Raw genomic sequence first — 21,039 nt, forward strand, 5'->3', positions numbered from 1 at the left:
CACGATGACATTCATGGAAGTGCCAGCACTCAAATAAGGTTACTTAGTTATTTCTTTTATCTTAAAGAAAATGTTTCTTAAAGGTCAATCCTAGACCTGCACCTTCTAAATAAATGTGTGTGAAACAAAAATGTAAGATAACCACACTCCAAAATATCATCCAACTCATGGAGGAAGACCATTTCGTACCTCCCAACCGTCTAGTAGGTTATGTACTTTTATATCCCTATTCTGCAATCACACCTCACATTCCTGCACTTTGTCATACCTTTCAGGATAAAGTCTGTGCCAAACATTTTAATGAAATGTTTTAATCTCCGTGCAGAGACTTTCAGCAGGCAATCATTATCACGCACAGGCAGGAAATAAATCAGACAGTGGTCAGCATTTTCATGCACTGATGGCCATCTTTAAGTAGCTTGCAATAAATGAAAGCAAATAAAGTCTACACTGTGTTGCTCCAATTACCCTTATACCGCGAGTGGTTACAAAGTGCAGATTACCCATCATGACTTATTCCCACAGCTCCAGATTGAGTGTGGAAGTCCTTATTCTCACATCTGATTCACGAGTCCGCTCAGCACATCGTTTCCCAATGCACTGGTTATCATTCAAGTAACTGCTTGGTAGCCGGAAAATGTATGCTTTGAAAATTTTTAATGTCCCACAAAGGAATCTGGACATCGTAAGGGAGGCACATAGAACAACATCACGGACTAGTTATGCAGCCAAATAAAAGTGTTTTCTTTCATGTCGTCAATTAGAGTAAGCGACACCCTTCACACCATATATAGCAATCCTTCATCATTACTTAGTAACATTTGTTGAATAGTCCTTGAGGCTACTTATCCATTCAAGTACACTTGTTAACTCAAATGGTGTGCCTGTACAATATGGATTCCACTTAGTTATTTTGCATAGCTGTCTTACCTGATTTTTGTTTAGAGTGCATAATGTCTCAGGCCTGCATTGAGTGTTCAAAATGTCATTTTCATGTTGCATTTCTGGAAAGGCCTTCTCTACATGTCGTTTGTACTAGACGTTATGCAGAATTGCTCTACCTACCAAATTCTGACCCAGGCACATGCATAAAAGGGGTAGGCAGGCTAATCAAATGAGTGTTCTTGGAAATTGTACAGAGATTCTGAACATTCCAAGTAATCCCTCACTTCTTGAGAGACTAAAGGTGCTAGGGATGTCCCTTCTACTGCGTGTTGTAAGGGTTAACTTACCTTTTCTGGTACTAGTTGGTCTATTGATGGATTACATCCCTACTCTGCATGACCAATATTGATTATAAGGATAGTTACTTCATTATACCAATGTATCAAAACACAAGAAGTACCTTTGTCTTAAAATTGGGCAACAGCACTGTCCATTGAAGAGTTTACAGTATGCATTTGCTGGCCTCCTCAGAAGAAAGATTTTCATAAACCTCTATCCATTTCGATATGCTTTTGGCATTGTTAGAGATGTGATTGACTGGGAAATGAGCACAACGATAAAAGATGCTCCAAGACCTGGTCAACACAGTCAATATCAGAAAATTCTCAGGAACATTCATAGTTTCCTTAAGAACGATTGCATTCCGTTATGGTCAGTTTGAAATCGCTGCGGGAGGTTGTAGCTCTATACTGATTGGCAATCTGCAGTTTAATCACACACCTTGTCTGAAAAATAAGCTCCCCTTTTCTGAATGCTCTCTGCATATACTTCCACAGCCTGTAAAAAGGTAGATGCAATTAATTTTGTGTATCTGCACTACACAGGTCTGTTAATTAGGTGACATCATTCCTCTTTACCAGTACTTCTTGCTCAACAATTGTAACTAGTCTATACCTCTATCGAGGATCCAGAATGAAGAAAACTGTTACTCAGCTGTTCAGAGAGTAACCTCTAGTGATCTGGTTTAACAGTTCTAGTCATCTTGATGGCTATTGTTGCAGGTATTTAACATCTCTGTGACTTTTTAGTGCTGCATGGTGTACAGTATAAGTAACGAGCATTGGCAAAGCCATAGGTCGTGCCTATAAGACCTGTTGGACTTGCTGCTACTATACAGGATTGTGGCTGCTGTACAGCATGGCGAAAAAATGTGTAATTTTGTCTGCACACAAAGGCATTCAACTTGCATGCGCGTGACTACAAAAGCACACTTTTTTTTTTTTACCTTCAGAGACAGATCGGTAAATAAAATAAAAAGTAGTGCAAAACCGATGTTGTAAACCTTAGCGCATAGACGTTGTTTAAAAAAACAAAATATAACGGATTACCAGGTTGGGGAGTGGTTGGCGTGGTGGGGGGCAAAAGCATCACGCGCCGGGGAAGCAGCATTATGGGTGGGGGGTTGAAGCAACACAATGGAGAGGATGGAGGTGAAAGAGTGCAACATGGAGTCTTGCAGAAGAAAAGCAAATGAGGGAGACATCCAGAAAACATATGCACTCATGGAGTGCATAAAGAAAAAAAAGTGGTTTCCTAGAAAAAGCAATTAAGAGTAACAGTAAAGATAACCAATGGTTAGCAATAGGCGAACTGTGAGCCCCTGTATGTTGACAATGTGTCTTTTGCAACCAGACAGGTTGCTGTGTCTCGTAGTCAAGATCTAAACAAGCATTTACAATGCAATAGGTCTTGCAATTGAGAGTTTTCGAGCTATTGGCATTCTAAATGGCAAAGCCTTTCACAAAAAATTAAAAGGCATTGTCATTTACAATACCAAAAGCAACACCTATTGCATTGCAGAGCACTGTGTCCCTCAAGCGGGCGCCGCGCTTATTACTAAAGTTAACAAGAAGGGGCCCTACCCAGCCGCCTCCTGCCACCAGGTACCTTTGATCCCGCAGCTCTACTCATTTAAATTAAAGAAAAGCAACGATCTGATTTTGGGCGAGCTGAGGCGGCCCGTCCTGTGGGCGAGTGTGGCACATTGTGAAAATTGCACGGTTACCAAAAAAAACCAGCTGCCATTGAGACAGTAGTGTGTAACACAGAGCCAGAGCTGCCGACTTTGAGCTGGAGATTTAGGGTTCGAACCTTGGTGTCGGCTCAACGACCTGCGATTCTTTTCAAATTATGTAATTTCCAAATTATGCAATGGCGCAGCTCTTCTAGTTTATATTCAAGAAAAGCAGCGATTCCCGAAGCTCTACTCATTTAAATTAAAGAAAATCAGCGATCTGATTTTGGGCACGGTGTGGTTGCCCGTTGTGGGTGCGTGTGGCACATTGTGAAAGTTGAAAAGTTACAAAAAAATGGCTGCCATTGCTAAAGTTGGTCTCCCACTAGTGGTCTTTAGATAGATTAACCAAAGAGTTCTCCTGAACGGCTTATGTGAGCAATACAGTAAGGACACTGGAAAATGTCCAGTCCTTATGGGCGGTAACAAAAGGGAGACAAGGCGGTACCAAGGAGGGACTAACAAGCCTTATTAGGAATCGGAAGCTAGCGTTTACGGATGACGGTGACAAAAGCCAATTAAAAATATGGGCGGATAATGGGCAGGGCTTCAAAGCCATACTCAACTACTGAATGCCTCGCAGAGCGAGCAGCGCATGTGCGCTGCCGCTAGACTCGACGTAAATGCATAGTGTCTGGTTTCTGTGTTTCACTAGGTCTCTCAAATCATACACATTTTTACTTGACCTGCAGGTCTAGTGACCTAAATAATCTACTCAACCGAATTATAATGCTCTTGACTACTAAACTGGTTTCAAATTAATTGATCCTGGGCAATTATTTTAATTCCCTGAGCTGCCATCTTCTTTCACATATGAGAGCATCTTCAAATACGCAAGTTCAGCATGTCTGCTGTACAAAAAACACTTTTGTTTGATTTAATAGACTAAACCTGTGCTCCATATGTAATACAAATCTAGTCATATATAGGATACAGATTACCACTGATTTGCCTCTTAGTTCTCTAACCACATTGTCATCGAACGGGGGCAGGAATATTTCACCAATAATGTTTAAAAACAATCACTTTTAATAAATACACACCTGAATTATGAAATGGTAGCACACTTATTTGCAATCAGCAGAATTTTCGTTGATATGGCTACAATATTTCCCACTGACGTGGTTTTACTGATAAAACTATACATTGTATAATGTTCGGAAATTGAGTTTCTGCAAATATTTATCATTTGAACATCACCAAGTAAAGTGCTCTGATTGTTTTGCTCCTATTTAATTCTTTGTTTGCATCACACTTCTGAATTCGAAAAAAAGTTATTTCACAATTCCTAAAATATATTTTAAAATACTAGTACTATTCATTTACAAGCTGTTTAAATGTGTGTTAGAAAACAAAGCTGACATCTTACAGCCTTTTGTTTCACTATGGTTGTCTCACTTGACAAAAAACCTCTAACTGTAATAAGAGAAAGGAAGGTAAACAACCATTTTCCAGGATAAGATGAGAAACCATTTGTAAAAAGACAAACTGACATTTGCCCTCCATCCTTAACAGACAGCAAATGTGTCAAGATAAAAACAAGATTTATAGGCATCTTCATTGCTCATTCACTTTCTGAATGAACAGAACACCTGTTCCTTTCAGCCTAAAATCACTTCCCAGAACTCACAAGTAGGTGTTAGAAATAGCTCGACCTGATAAAACCTGACTCGCCACAGCAAGTGGGCAAGTACATTTTTCCAGGCCTGCTCACTGTTTGTGTGCTTCACTAAACTTTCTTTGTATTCCCATTTTCTCTTCTTGCCTTGTATGTCACTTTGCGCATATGTGTAGGAGAGTAGGATCTGCTTCTTACAGTTACCTCCACTTTTTGCTGATGTTTCAGTGTTTTTCGACTTTAGTCTGGCAGGGGCCCTTCTTACCAGAACCACAGCCTAGCTGCTTCCTCTCTAAAATGATCCCAGTACTTTAAGTACACTCCAGATTGGATTCTGGGGTACCCTTAGAAGTCCCTAGTATATGGTATACTAGGTACCTAGGGCATAGGTACCCCAGAGGCCTACCAGGGGCTGCAGCATGTATTATGCCACCCCTGGGAAGCCTTCCAAAATGACACCACGGACTGCTACTGCAGCTTGGGTAAGGTGGTGCATGCACTCCTTACTGAGATATAGGTTCACTATATCTCTCCATATCACTGCACATATAAACCGATCAGTCACCCCTATGGCAGGCCTTACCAATCCTGAAGGCACGGTGCTGGGCTGTAAACATGAGACATGAAAGCACCGGTATACCCAGTACCAGCTAATAGAACCCTGGCATCACAAAATGGATGCTGCAAGCCATAGACACGAGTCTGCCCTCCTGCTGCTGGACAAAACCCCAGCAGGTGAGGCCTGGACAATAGGTTTCCTGTAACAGGGAGGTATCACCACCTCCAAGACAGGCTTTAGTGTACTGGGGCTGGGTGGGTGCACTCCAAGAGTGCTTTGAAGTTCAGCCCTGGGGGCACATTTGGTGTCCCTGTGCATAGTCCAGTTCAAACCGGTTGCAGGGGCTGCCAGCCCCTGCTCTGGCACGAAACTGGACAAAGGAAATGGGTGTAGCCACCCCTCTTTCCTGACCCTCCCATAGGTGGGTCCCTAGAGTTTGTCCAACCCCTTTCTTGGGTATAAGAAAGGAACCCCTGGCTACAGGACTTTAGATTACACCTGGACGAAACTCTGATACTGAATCCTGGAACTTCGACGATCTACCTTGAACTAGATGACTGACGAATCTCCCTTGGAGTAAAGGAGTTACTCCCCTGCTTGGCAGGCACCAAAGACACATCTGGCCGGTTTGCATCTCCGAAGCTCCAGCCGAACTCCGAAGAATTTTGCAACACAGGAGGTGGGTTTCCGTGGTCTCTGAGGTCGATCTGTGCACTCAGCAATTCTGAGGCCTGTATCCCTTGTGGAAGACCATGCAACCCGAACCCCTGGACACCGCGACCATTTGCAGAAGCATCAGCTTTCCAACGACTCCTACAGCTGAGCTTTGGGTTACTTGTAGCCCTGACCCTGAGCAGCATTTGCACCGAAGATTGCCCGCCTGCACTCCACGAGTGTTCCGTGAGCTGACCCTTTGTGTTTTCTCTCGAGGTTGCTTCACGATCCCTAGTCCATCGACTGGTGGGTCCCTGTGAAGGCAACTTTACTGCTAATTGGGCTTACCTGGTTGCTCCAGACGTGCCCTGACTCTCCATCGCTTGGGTAGTCTCCAGGACCTTGGTGGTCCGCACCGAAGCATCTTTTCTCTTCCTGCGTGGGTTGCTGTTGCCAAGGCTGTTGGGTCCAATCCGGGCACCGACACCGCAGCACTCGACATCCTTCATGGGACAGCTCGAATCCAGCTCCTGGTCGTCGTCGACGCCTCCTGGCCCTCGTGGCTGCAGAGTCATTCTTCACCTCTTCGCACCTGAAACACCCGACATCGGTGGACATTCGTCTATCGTGCCCCTGGTCACTGGCAAGTGACCCAGACTCTGTCCCCTCTGCTTACAGGTTCTTCTGAACTTCGATCCAGGCTTGGATCACACCGGACACTTCTCTCCTTCCCGGCAGCGGCACTTTACAGCAGATCGCCATTGAAATAAACGGCGATTCCTGACATGATTTGACACCTATGCACCCGGCTTCCCTGGGTTAGGTAACTCGAGTACTGCTTTGCTCCCGTGGGTGCTGGCCCTAGAACCCCCCTAAGTCTAAAGGGGTTTGCTCAAAGTCCTCTCCTAAGTGTCCTTAACTTCTAAAATTCCAACCGCGACTTTCTCATAGTTCTCACACTGCACACGTTCCCCGTGGGTCTCCTGTGTCCCTACCTTGGGTGGTTCCTTTGGGTCCCAGCGATTCTACGTGCCCTAGGCACTGTGTCTAGTCAAGTCGTGGTTCTTGTACCACTTTCTTAATATATGGTTTGGTCCGCCCATAGGGCCCATTATTTATTGTGCTATTTACTATCGTTTTAGAACTGTATTATTCTGTGCCTGGCTCTCTAATCTCATAAAGGGATTAGTAGAGTGTTTAGAAATACATACATTTTATATATATATATATATATATATATATATATATATATATATATATATATATATATATATATATATATATATATATATATATCTTGTGTGGTTCTCCTTTCATTTAGTGATTCAGGAGGTTATAATCTGGTAAACCAAGCTGCTTTACACTCCTTCAAGACATAGCCTGAAGGCTGCTCTCCATAGCGACCACTAGGATAGCTTTCAATAAAGGTTGTCTTTAAACCTATCATCAATAAAGGTTGTTTGGACTGGTGCAAGGTGCCCACCATAACTAGCGGACAGCATATGCCAGGCCAACTTCTCACAATATGCACTTTAGTAATACTTTGAATGGACAATGTCCCATGCCACTTTGCACACATGCACCTTTTGATGTTGCAGATAAAAGTGGACATACGGGCATGCCACGCGAAATACAGTCCGGTCAAATTAGTATCTGTGACGTCATGCAGCGACTACTCCGCGTTAACTGGTGCACCTTTTGTAATGTTTTTACTGAATATTGCTGTTAGTAACTTTGCTCACCTGCACTTTATTGTCTTTGAAGAGCACTTTAAGTAGTTTATACTGCAGCACTTTATTGCACGATTTTTAATAATCCATCAACAGTTGGTACAGAATCATTTTATTGAACATCTGATCATGGCAGCTTTCAATTTCTCCTTAACAAGATATATTTGAAAGGGAGAAAAACTAGTAGAATGTACTACTGAGGATTTCCATTTAATTGTTAACGCAATACAGATTATTGGCTGTTGTATGACCCCATGCTGTGTCTTTAGCACTTGTATGATTGTTCTACCTGGTTTTGAAATTATTTTAATTAATGTAGAAATGAGATATTCATTCATTCTCTTCTTGCCTTAGCAAATAACTTTATTCCAATATTGTATATAACGCAGACTACATCAGGATATATTGCACACTGTCTTCTCCGTTTTATACAAAATATCTCATCATTTGTACCTATTACTTTCATGAGTTGTGTTTTCTTTTACTTTGTTGCTTTTTATTACTGCTTATCTGATTTAACTTTACTGGATGTATGCATTATAAGATTATTTTATTCTTGTGAATATTATTCAAGTTAGTAGAATCTTTCGCATTTTTGTTTCATCAAGATGAAATTCAGGAGAACATATGATTTCCTTTATTTTGTGATGGTTTATTCTGCTCCTATTGGAAAGTGATATGATACATTCAGTAAGTCATTTTAATTTTTGCCTATCATATCTGTGTGTTTTCGACTTCATTTAACTCATTGGAGAGGGAAATGAACCAGGATGCGACATGTACATGTATTACTTAGGTTTGTACGTGAAACTGTGCCGGGACGTACCTAAGTAGACATGCTGTTAATGGCACTATTTGCTTGTTTAGCTCCGTATGCTTTGTAATGTGTCCATCTTTCCTGTTCTGCAGGTGGATGGCTTGTACATTATTGGCTGGATGTACTTGCCACCTCATGACCCTCATGTTGACAACGCAATGAGGCTGATACCTCTCTTCAGGGTGCACTTAATGGAGAGAAAATCTGCAACTGTTGAGTGCATGTACGGCCATAAGGGTCCACACAATGGGCACATCCAGGTATGACTTCCAGATTGGGACATTGTTTGCAGTCTATCAAGTCTTAGGATATGAAAACTAGTTCTCAAAAATAACCTTGAATTTCCTTTCCTTTTGATGGTATGTGGTTCTGTGCCATGCACTTCCTGGATTACATTTGAGAGTTATGGTATTTGCACGAAGACAACAGTGTAATTTAGCCATGTAATATAGTGTGTGCAAGCTGCAATATTTCAGCTATGTAAAACGCCAAAAGGCTTCTTGTATGTCAGTGTGTACAATTTTGCAACTTTTACAGGAATATAATACATTTTTGCTGGAGCACTGTAACTTACCAGCACATTTTCACAAATAAAGAAACGTTTGAGATGCTGGTAACTGTTCCTATGTGCTTTTAGACTGCCAGTTTGCACACTCCCTGTAGTATGACAGGTCAGTGCATATAATAGGACTGTACTCTACTCAGGACATTTGGACAATATTTCTAAAATAGAACCAAAATGAAGTTGATATGTATACAATAATAACTTATTTTCACAAAAAAAGTGAAATATTGCTTGAAATCTCCTGTAAGCCACACCTTTAAGATTAGTATGGCAGCTTTATGTTGGTGTACTCCAGAACACTGAGATTTCCCCCTTAAGTGAACTGTGCTAAGCTAAACTCGTTTTACACATAGGATCTGCACTGCATATGGCATGCCAGAACCCATGTAGTCTATTATAGGTAATACATAATCGCAGTACCCAATCAGTGTGCCCAATCATTCACATCTTACTTTTGTGATTTATTGGTAGATTGTCAAGAAAGATGAGTTCTCCACGAAATGCAACCAGACAGATTATCATCGCATGTCTGGTGGAAGGCAAGAGGTAAGTAGAATAATTTTATGGCAGGATTGGTAATTCTTCTGTTTACATGTACAAATATTTTATGTATGGAAAACTTATTTGAAAGGCTCGTTGATGCCTAAGCTTTAAGAGTTGATAAATTGCCCAGAATGAGTGCATCAGTTGAATGTGGCCACCTTACTTCCAGCATCTTATCAATACACATTAGTGAAGAACTCACTTTGTCTTTGAACTCCTTTTCCCCCTCAACACCGTAATCTATTTGTTTGTTACATCATGAGGACACAGTCCTCTTCGTTTTATAGCTTGTGTGATGATTTTAAATTTATTCTGGCATTTCATCCCATTTGGCCATCTCATGTTGGTGTGAGGTAGAAATGGAAGCGATCAGCTCTGCATCTTCAGGGGTGCAATGGTATGTTCTAGTATGTAGCAAGTTCTACTGAGTGGTGAGATTGTTGCCAATTTGACAAGTAAGTCCTCTTTAAACTTTTACTTTTGTGGTAATACTCCTGTAGCACACAGGGGTATGTAATTGTGTGGTTCACTGTAAAACTAACAAAAATAATAATTTATTTAATAAAAGATCCACCAGCTGGATAATCTGCATAGTTGGCTAAAACTATTCACTAGCTCAGACTCACTACAAATACACTAAGAACATCACATAAGAAACTTGCCTGCTGTCAAATTTCTCGGTTCTGGCAATATTTAAGTAAGGTCTCTTTCAGATAGTGTTGATATTTCTACGTGAACTACGTGAATGAACATTTGCTTTGTGAGCAATAAAAAGGCCTTTAAATCTTGTTATCTTGTCACATTTGCTCCGTTTTCAAAGACGGAGGACAAAAGTTAGTATGTTTTCCTACTCGCCAGAAAGGGTGAGTAGGACCTAAAAATAGCTCGACCTCATAAAATATACCTCGCAAATGCGAGTGGTCGAGTGGATTTGTCGAGCCCTGTATTATCTCTTGCTGTTCATGGAGTGGGAAAGTACTTTTCTTGTTTGTTAAACAACCAGGAAACAAAAACCCTGCAATACTAAATATATTTTAAACATGTTGAAAGAGTGATACTTTTTTTGTCTTGAATTTCAGAAACCATTTAAGGTTTGAGTCCATGCTGTCAAAGTAGACTTTTTGCAGCATAATTCTGGGATAGGTTTACATGCTGTGCATGTTGCTGTTGTCTTCTGGTTGCATCTAAACTTTTACAGTGCTTTTCTAAAGAAAAACATTTGGTGGTAAAGTTGGGTTTCAACGAGAGAATGTATGTAATATAACTTCTTTCTGATGAGTTGCAGCTCTATCTTGCTTCTGCACCATCTTCAGATTCATTTTTCTGCCTCCTTGTTCATTTGGAACTGCTTTAAGCGGAATCGACTTATAAGGAAACTAAATAAAGAACAGAAAAGAAACTAAAATTGTAGCATCGGTTCAACTTATAAATCCAATGGGCAATAATGCTTTTGATTTGTTGGACATTTGTTGAGCAAGGATATCTGAGAATGAATACTATTTTCTGATAGCGAAGTCGAACCACAGACTAATCACTTTTGAATATTCCTCGTGCATTGGGCTGTCTCTGGACACTTTTCCAACAGTATATCTATTCTCCGGTAGGTGACGGCGTGTACCTCCACACTGATGCAGTTACACTTGGGAAATAACTTTCATAGCCTATATAGTCGCCAGTGCTGCACACTGACCTCCGTTCCTTTCACGGATCCAGAGCTTCCTCTTGTCTCTTCGAGATCTCTTTTCCAAAAATGTTTTAACCGTGTGCAAGGAAAATGTCACCTCCCAAGATTACCTGTTTTAAACCCTGTAAGGATTGCCTGTGCTGCCTGTGGTCGAGTCATGATTAAGGCCTGCAGTGGCTGCACGTCCATGAACCTGAAGGATATAAGCACCGCAAGGCAAACTCTACATCACAAAGTTCTGGAAGACTTCTGGTCAAGATGGGTCCAAGTCCAAAGGTCGGGATTGGTCTAGTTCTGGGTCCAGAAGTCACAGAAGTCGATCCGGAGGTCTTTTATCATTGCTTTCCAAATCTTTGGGCAAGTCAAAGAAAAAACATAAAAACCTCAAGCGTGCCTTGGTCTCTACCCCCCACTTTTGTACTCCTGAGAAGGTGCAAGTGCGTCCCTGTTCTTCATAATCTTGCTCCTAAAGCCAGTCGACTTTGGAACCTATCCCACAACATGTCCCGGCACAATCCAAGTTTCTGGGGCCATCTGAGACACTGAGGCAAACTTAAGAGTTCCACAAGGCCTTGCTCTGACTCTTCGAATCACTTCCAACTTCCACTGGTGCTCCCGTGGGCCTCAACAGGTTTGCTCTCAGTGGGCCTTTCCCTGCTTTGTGACAGACTCCAGCTCCATGCCGGTTCCTGGGGCATTGCTGCAGATGCTGGAGGATGAGGTCCCATTGTGCTCCAACTCTGAGACAGTGCTGCTATGACCTCGGCTGGGGCTGCACACGATTTCCGGCAAACCGCAGTCTGATCTTTGCATCCCACCTCCACAAGAATGATCCCACACATTGCATTCGTTGTTTGGCACAGATTCTGACGGAGATTATGATGCAGGTGATGAAATTGGCCAACCCTACCATGAAGAGAATTGATATGATGACCCTCAAGAGGCCAGTGACCTTGACACCTCTTCTGTTTCTGGCCTTTTCACCCCCCATATTCTTGTCACTAAAAAGTGCTTTCTTTGTCGTGATCATGTGGAGGGCTGTCCAAGTTCTAGACCTCCATCTTTCCTCCTTAGAGGCCAAAAACAATGTTTTGACTGACGTTTTCCAGCTGAGGCAAACTATTATTGAGCCCCTCCTACCTTTTATCGAGGCACTAACTGGTTCCCTCTAGGGGCTTGTGCGAGGCCTTGCTCTGGCCCCCAGTAAATCGCTATATTGCAGCACACCACTGACCTGCCTCTGCTGACCCTGAATTTTTGTCTCAGTACCCCTCTCCTGAGAGCTTATTGATGTAGGCATCTACTAGTTGGACAAATCTGAATACTTTTCCGATGTCTCCCCTGGTAGGTAGTCCCGAAGTGTAAGACCTTTAGGGAGAGTGTTTAATTTCACCAGTTTGGCCCTCTAGCCCGTCAATGCCAGTACCGGATTGGCCAATATTCCCACCCTGTTTGGGGGCTCAAGTCCTCCCCAGTATCGTGAAAGACCTTTGACCTGTTCTGATAGATGGAATCCATACAGGACGGTCGTGACTTGGCCAAACTCAAAATTTGTTGTGGCCTAGACACCACCAGTTTCTAAGAGTGTGCCATTTGCAGCAGTGTCACCATTCTTCGTCACTCTGCCGCGTTCAGATGTTTCTTTAGGCGATGTGTAGTCCGCCTCATGAACATGTGCTTTGACTGGTCGTTTTTGTAGACAAGGCTGCTTCCATACTGGGGCAGTTCAAAGAGAGCAGTGCCGTAGCATGCTCCCTGGGTTTATCTGTCTTGTCTCACCAGCCGCATCATCCCTACCATTCCTTTTGGCTCAGAGGCACCCAGTACTCCATCCACTTCAATCTCAGCAAGGTGCTTGGCCATTTCGTGGCCGAGATCGTGACACCCACCGATTCTCAAGATCAACAAGCTAGTCCGCCTTCTGCCATCCTCCAACACCCTGCCTGCCAAACCCTTTTAGCATGCCCTTAATGAAGCACAGCCCCCTGGTTGGAGGCAGGATCTAACCATTCTTGCCTGGTTGGCAAGTCATAACATCGGACAGGTGACTGCTGTAACTTGTGGAGCAGGTATACTCCCTGCCCTTCATAACCACTCCCCTACATCTTCCCTCGCCAGATTGACTGAGGACCATTTGTCTGTCTTGCGACCGAAAGTGCATGTCCTTTTAGCCAAAAGGGCTATTGAGATGGTGCTTGCTCCAGAAGTGGGGAATGGCTATTATTCCAGCTACTTTCCGGTGCCAAAGGAGGACGAATATATTCATCCTATTTTTGACTTGCACCCTTTCAACGCCTTCCTCTGTCAGAATAGATACAGAATGCTCACCATGGCCCAGGTCCTGTTTGCCCAGGTCCCTGAAAACTCGATGGTGGCCTTTGATGTACAGGACGCCTATGTCCATATTCCCGTCCTGCAGGCCCATTGACACTACCTGAAGTTCATGGTGGGACAGGAGCATTTTCAGTTTGCGGTGCTCCTCTTTGGTCTAAACTATGCCCCTCTGATGTTCACAAAAGTGATAGCAGTGGTGCAGCAAACCTTCGGAGGTCAGAGGTTCCAGTCTTCCCCTACCTCGATGACTGGCTGTTGAAGGCAGGCTCGACCCAGGCAGTAGTCAACCACCTTCAGACTGTAGAGAACCTCCTGGGGTTCACTGTCAATGTAACAAGTCACATCTGGCTCCTTCACAGATGCACTCTTTCATCTGAGCCAATCAGGACACGATTGGGTTTTGTGTGTTTTCCAAGAAAGGAGAGTTCAGGATATTCAGGCTATTATCTCTGTCTTTTAGCCTTGGTCCGGAATTTCAGTGAGAGACTCGTGGCTGCTGGTCAAGCACACCAGCTGACATATGCAGGCTCTGCAGTGGGATTTGAAGTCTCAGTGGCCCCAACATCAAGGGAACGTCCAGGGAACTTCTCAGACCATGTCCAGATTTTGGAAGAGACTGCAAAAGAACTGCAGTTTGTGGTACTAGGCCTTAGTTGGGCCCACAATAGACCCCTCCCCGTACTTCACCCAGAGCTGAAAGCGGTGACCAATGCGTCAATCCTGGGTTGTGGCAGCCACCTAGGAAAGGTGGAGCTCTGAGTCCCTGGTCTCCGGGGGAGTCCTGGCACTACATCAGCCTTCGGGAGTTGTCATCTGCTTGACATTGAAAGCCTTCCTTCCATCCGTCAAGGAGAGGCTGGTATAGATGCTTATGGACGACACCTTCGCAATGTGGCATTTCATCAAAAGAGTGAGATGGGGTCACAGTCTCTGTGCCAGGAGACTCTGTGCCTCTGGAAATGGCAGGACCATCTTGGCATTTTTGTAGTGGCGAGTCATATGGCAGGCTCCTTGAATGCCATTGTGGACAAACTCTGCTGTAGACGACCAGCCGATCATGAATGGCAGTTGCACCAATAGGTGGTGCAAGGTCATTTCAGCAAATGGGGAGAACCTTGGCTCAATCTGTTCACTGCCGAGAATGTGCAATGTCAGCAGATCTGCACATTTGAAATTCAATGGCATCTCTATCTAGGAGACACGTTCAGCCTAGGGTGTATGGCTTTCTGCTGATAACCTCCTCTGGCCTGAGTTCTAAAGATCACCAAGATAGACCAGGCCCAAGTCATCCCAGTGGCCCTGAATTGGGCTAGGAGAGTATGATATCCAGAGCGCCTGGGACTCAACATCGGGCCTTTGATTAGGCTGCCCCTCCATGAGGACCAGGTTACGCAGCAAATGGACCAGTTTCTACAACTGGCCTTTCACAAACTTCGCCTCCATTTATGGAGATTGAGCAGTGAAAGCTGAACACCTTCAACCTTCTTCTGGGGTGGTTCTCTTGGCAGCCATGTGTCCCTGGACAAAAACTGTATATGACTGTTAGGACGGATTTGTGACTTAGTGCAGCACTCATTAGATAGACCTTCTTTAGGCACAGTTATCTGTTTGTTATGTTTTGTCCCTCTCCCTGGAAGGTTTTGCTCTGGGTACAGTTAAAGGATATATTTTGGCTTTTTTACAGTTCTGGGATCAGCCTTCATTGTTTGTTTAAATCCCTGGTTGTGAGTGTTTTTTGGAAGGCTTGCCACATCTGTTTCCTCTCTTTCTCTTTGTCATGCCACAGTGAGACCTTAACTTTATCCATAGCTATCTAATGTGTACTTCCATGGAGCCGCTCCACAGCTGTCCCTTGCAGTTCTCACCCTCAAGACAGTGTTCCTCATTGCCATAACATTGGTGAGTCACATAAGTGAAATTCCAGCTCACTGTCAACTTGCTGCACACCACCTTTTTCGCAGGCAAACTGTTTCTGCGGGCGTGGCCATCTTTCTTGCCAAACGCCATTCCACGTCTTTCAAACAATCATCCTGCTGGTGTTTTATGCTCTGTCTAACTCCACAAAGGAGGAGTAGAGACTCCATCACTTGGACCCCAAAAGAGCACTGCGCATTTACATTGATCGTACCCCACAACACCAGGAGGATGATTAGCTGTTTTTTGGGGTTCGCTGCAATAAAAAAGGAAAGGCCATACCGAAGTGGACCATCTCCCGATGGATTGTGCTCTACATTATGATCTGCTGGGCAGCCTCTGAGCTCATTGCCCCAGAACTAAAGCTGCTACTACTGCGTTGGCATGCAGAGTTCTGTCCTGGACATCTTCCAGGCAGCTGCTACGATGTTACCCCATACTTTCATGAAGGACTACTGTCTGCACAACAGGGTTCACAGAGAGGGGCATTTCGCCCGCTCATTCCTGGGGACTTTTTAGTTTGAGTCCATTCACAGACTCCCCTCCAGACAGGTACTGCTTTGGCATCTATTTAACTGGTGATGAACCTGTAGTTGGTCTGTATCAGGAGAACAAGTTACTTGCCTTCGGTAATGCTCTTTCTGGTAAACCTTCTAACCATACATTCCTCACGACCTTCCTGTTCTGTTCATTGTTCAATATCCATGAATAAGATCTTGAGTCTTGGAATCTGCACACTAGTCACAACCAATCTATTTTTGGGGCTGTGCTTCTGGGGGTGTTGACGTCTTCAAAAGCAACTGCCGTCAGCGTGAAGGAGTGTCGCCTAAATAAGCTACGACCACATTCCCAGAGCAGAATGGCATCTGTAAGGAGCCGCATGGTGCCACCTACCAGCGCGCAGAGGTACTGCTAGAAATGTTTCCCGCTCCAGTCTGCTGCCTTGGGAATATTCAGAAGGCGAGGAATCTGCATTTACATAGTCTCTAACAGAAAGAGAATTACCAAAGGGAAGTAACTCAGTTTTCAAGATTCCTCAGACCAATGTTTTTCATGGTTCGGAACGCACGTCATTTGTTTTTGCACTTGCAATCAGAATTTCTTTTGGGGTAGATGAATACACATTTTTGCAACCACAATCTAACGAAGAAATCATGCAGATAAATGTAACACTTGCAGCAAAATCCAAGTAACAATACTTTAAACAGCAGAAATGTTGTGAATGGTACGCTGGTTCTCAATGAAGTATCCCCACAGGGCTTCCGAAAACAAGGAAGGTCACTTTGATCAAGACATATTGTGCTCTCTGTGAAGATCATCATAGGCAAAAGTTTTAGCTCCATTAAAACTCTTAGTTACACACCATCGAAGAAGCCCACTCAAGCGCATAAGCATCTCACACATAAGCACCACAACACTTATGCCAGGTGCTTATCCCCTAAGAAAATACATACTGTTGTTGCAGGACTCCAGGTGTAAGATCCCAAAATTATAATTGATCAAAAGAAAAAATAGAGTTAAACATACTCAACTGTTGAAATCCCTGTTCATAATTTTGTTAAAATGACAATACATGGGGTGGTAAAAAAAAGGAAGCAAGAGGACAGGTAACCCAGGACTCTGTAGGCCAGATCTAGTGCTCACTGTGCCTAGAGCACCAGGTGAGCTTACCCCACATGGCACATTCCTAGGGGCACTAAGGATGAGGCACATGGGCAAAGACCTTAATGTTGGCTGTGCTCACATTATAGATGAATGACTGGAAGAACTATGATGCTAACTCCCATTTCATTTCCCTTCTAGTTCTTGCAATCAAAATACCTTTAATGTGATAATATACAGCTAAACAAAGGTCACATATTCCTCTAGATTGAATCTATTTTCTTCTTACAACTTTTAACCCCTCACATTTGTCAGTCAGTTTCTAACCATTTTGGGATACATTGTGTAATAATCCTATGCCATGTTGCCCGTCTTTGTTTGGTTAGAACAATTAACCAAACTTTTTTGATTTGACTTAACTTTGTGGGCCCCCCTACTAACTAACATCTTTAACAGCATAGCGGTAGAGGGGTCTCCACCATCCTGGAAGCATAGTGTAATAGTCCCAATTTACAAGAAAGGAGACTGGGGCAGCCCAAAGAACTATAGTCCGATCTCCCTACTGAACACCACGGCCAAGCTCATGGGTCAACTGTTACTATCTAGGCTGGAGGAATCGGCCCAAGATCATAACATTCTGATGCAGGCACAATATGGTTTCCAGAGGGAGAAGGGTACAGTTGATCAATGCCTTAATCTCTCACTCTGTATATACAAATACACTAAAGCAAAAGGCAGGAAGATCTATATGGCCTTTATGGACCTGACAGCGTCTTTCGATTGTGTTTCCCATCAGAAGCTGTGGCCCATGATGGATTGGGATGGGGTTTGACCCCCCCCCCTATAATCGGCTTTATTTGTCAGCTATATGCTAATGCCACTGCTTGTGTTCGGTATGGCATAAATGGGGAATGCACATGTTCATTTAAGCTCGAGAGAGGAGTCAGCCAGGGATGCATCTTCTCCCCGTTTCTCTTCTCCATCTACACAAACAGGGTTGAGACAGGCCTGACTTGCTCACCTCTGGACGTGCCCATGTTTGATAACACCCCCCTTCCAATATTGGCGTATGCTGACGATGCAGTCCTAATTGCTAGGACGGGGGTAGTTCTACACAACCTTATAACATCATATGCTTCATTCATTGCCTCATTAAAGATCTCAAAGTGAATGAAACAAAATCTTTCATTATTATAGCAGGAGCTGGTAAAGGTGCAAAATCCCCTTACTTCCATTTGGACTCAAAGAAAATTGAAGTGGTAGAGTCCTTTTCGTATCTGGGAGTCCTATTTGACAAACACCACTCATGAGCAAACTTGGTGACGGCAAGAGTGTTAGGCATGGAACGAAGTCTCCAAGACGTTAAGGGCTTTGTCAAGAAGCTAGGCGCCAGCCCCCTCAACCCAATCAAAAACATCTACCACGCAAAGACAAAGGCAGCGGTAACCTACGGGCGGGAGTCTGGGGGATGGCCCACATTGACCAACTCCAGATATTGGAATACAGCTTTTTCAAATCTCAGGTGTCGTTACCTCAATCATTCTCCAATTATATTCTATATCTTGAATCAGGGCTACCTTATATGGTAGACTCTATTCGATTGGCGCCAATTCTGTTATGGCTCTCCATATGGCGTAGGGCCCCAGTCAATCTATCACAGTCTAGAATTGGTGACTGTCTGAAGCTAGAACATTACAACAAGATAGGATGGCTTAGGTATGTAGAGGCAGAACTAAGTGCAAATGGTCTTGGAGAATTATTTCAGGATTATTCAGCCTGTAGGAGGATCTCTAAACAGGAACTAATTGAGGCATATATGCAGAGGGTTAACTTTGTCCGCAGGGAAAATAATAATCGACAGAAAGCATCCCTTGCCCACGATCTTATCCCCCCTAGATTAGAGGGAAGATACTCGTACCTAGCCTGCACCTCAATAGCGCAGCACAGATACGTTCTATTGCGTTTTTTGCCTGAACCTCATTCCTCTGATATTAGGGTTCCCAGAGAAGAAGTTTAAACACTCGGATCTGACTCTATGCCCCTGCAATAACCACTCGCCCCAATCGGACCTACATCTACTACTGTTTTGCAAGCTTTAGCAAGCTGAAAGAGGAGCCTTTATCCTCCCAATTTTAAGGCACTTTAACCAATACAGGCTGGCACTGTATTTTTTTAAAGGCACTTTCCGACTCCTTTGTTTGTTTTTCACTTGCCACCTTTCTGTGGGCTTGTATGAGAAAGAGAAAGGTGCGGGCTGCTTGATGATTTAATTATCATAACCATTAATTTAATGTGTATATACACTAATTGACCCTGGTTTAAGAGACACCTAAAGCTTATTAAGATTTTAACAGATTTTATATGTTCTTAAATTATTGCTTGTACTGCCTACTTTAAGGGTCGCTTGATGAAATTGTGCTTTTATGATCTGCTCCTAAAGAGATCGAATAAAGATTTTATAGATTGATTGACTTAACTTTGACCTTGCACTTTAAACCCTGCTATTTGCACATACATTTACTGCTATTAACCATGGCAGGGGCTCGAGGGCGCTCCCTGATTGGCAGTGGGAAGGTGGGCGGAGCCTGTAAGAGCTTGCAACCATGAAATGTCAGCAGCAGCGCAGTTGCGCTTACTGCCTCACACCACATTGTGTTTTTAATGCTTCTCAATCAAGTGGTTTGCTTTTTGACTTAACTTTGCTTTAACCTTGCACTTTAAACCCTGCTATTGCACATACCTTCGCCATTGTTAGCCATGGCAAACGCTCAAGGGCGCTTGCTGAATAGCTGGGAGTGAACCAATCAGTGGGAAGGTGGGTGAAGTCTAAGAGCTCTCAGCCCTGAAATGTCAGCAGCAGCATGGGCACCCCGTCGGCATGCCAAAGGTAATCCCGTCCAGCCAGGGCCAGTTAATATGCTCAAAAAAATCACCTGTACACCTAATGAACTTAGAGACCTTAATTCGGTAAAATCCCAACTCACCCCCTCCATTGCACTTAACCTATCCAGCCTAGGGCTGCTTAACAAGAATGGCTCATCATTGAATCAATTAAAACACTAGATCCATGGTAAAACACCAACTAGAAATATATAATCTATTGGACTCTGATAAGTCTAATATATTACTACTATTAGAAACCTGGCTAACAAATGAATCCTTTCCCAATTTACTAGCTGCTCTTCCAGAAAACTAATACTCCAGGCTAAAAGACCAGCGGGTAAAACACGCGGAGGTGTGGCAGCTATTATTGTGAAAAATCTGAGATTCACTAGTCTTGAGTCATTCGACGACATGGCTGTCGACAGCCTCATAAGCAAACTTGACTCAGCAGCTTCCTCTCTCATCTATGCTCTGATATATAGACCGCCGGGCCATATGCTCCATTTCCCACATACTTTGGCAGAGTTCCTTTCCCCTCTAGTAATTGAATATGCAAAAATATTGATAGACATTTTAGTTACTGTGCTAATGAGAAAATGGATGGGCCCTCGTCCACGGGTTTCTCTGGCATTCCAAGTAGTCTGAATCTTGAACAGCACATGTCCTTGCCAACCCACATTAAAGTCCATACATTCGATCAGGTGTGGTCAACTAACCTCTCTATATCTAACCTCATGGTTACGTCATGTGCATGGTTCGATCAATATTTAGTTCCATTTTTACTTTTTGATTTGGTCCTCCCTAAACCCCCAACTAACACAGGAATTCCCTCTAGAACTTGGACCAGAGTTAACACTACAACATTTTGCACCTCTTTGGCAACTTCTCCCCTTGATGTAAAGACCAATAATAACCAGCAGGTGGAAGGAATTACTGCTTTGTCAACAGATGCTAGCAACGTACATGCCCCTTTCTGGTAAACCAGACCGACTAGATGACAAAACACATCTAAATGGTTTTCTGCATTGGTAAGAGCAGCTAAACTTGAACTCTGCCGACGTTAATGCAGCTGGCGGAGGGATTATTCATCCAGAAAAAAGTGTATCTACTCCATTTTAAAAATTATAAAAGAATCAGTCATACAAGCTGTCTTTTTCTCAGATAAAATAATAAATTC

The 21,039-nt window shown here is 43.4% G+C and overlaps 1 protein-coding gene across 2 annotated transcripts in view; it reads left to right on the plus strand.

Moving 5' to 3' along the window:
• Window positions 1-21,039, plus strand: part of FBXO31 (F-box protein 31) — a 292,218-nt gene that overhangs the window by 186,694 nt on the left and 84,485 nt on the right. For both annotated transcript variants that reach the window (XM_085637496.1, XM_085637497.1), the window contains 2 exons: window positions 8,430-8,597; window positions 9,374-9,448. In XM_085637496.1, the coding sequence (XP_085493622.1) occupies window positions 8,430-8,597; window positions 9,374-9,448 (243 nt within the window). The remainder of the gene's footprint in view (window positions 1-8,429; window positions 8,598-9,373; window positions 9,449-21,039) is intronic.

The sequence above is a fragment of the Triturus cristatus genome, chromosome 12 (assembly GCF_964204655.1).
Source record: "Triturus cristatus chromosome 12, aTriCri1.1, whole genome shotgun sequence".
Taxonomy (NCBI): domain Eukaryota; kingdom Metazoa; phylum Chordata; class Amphibia; order Caudata; family Salamandridae; genus Triturus; species Triturus cristatus.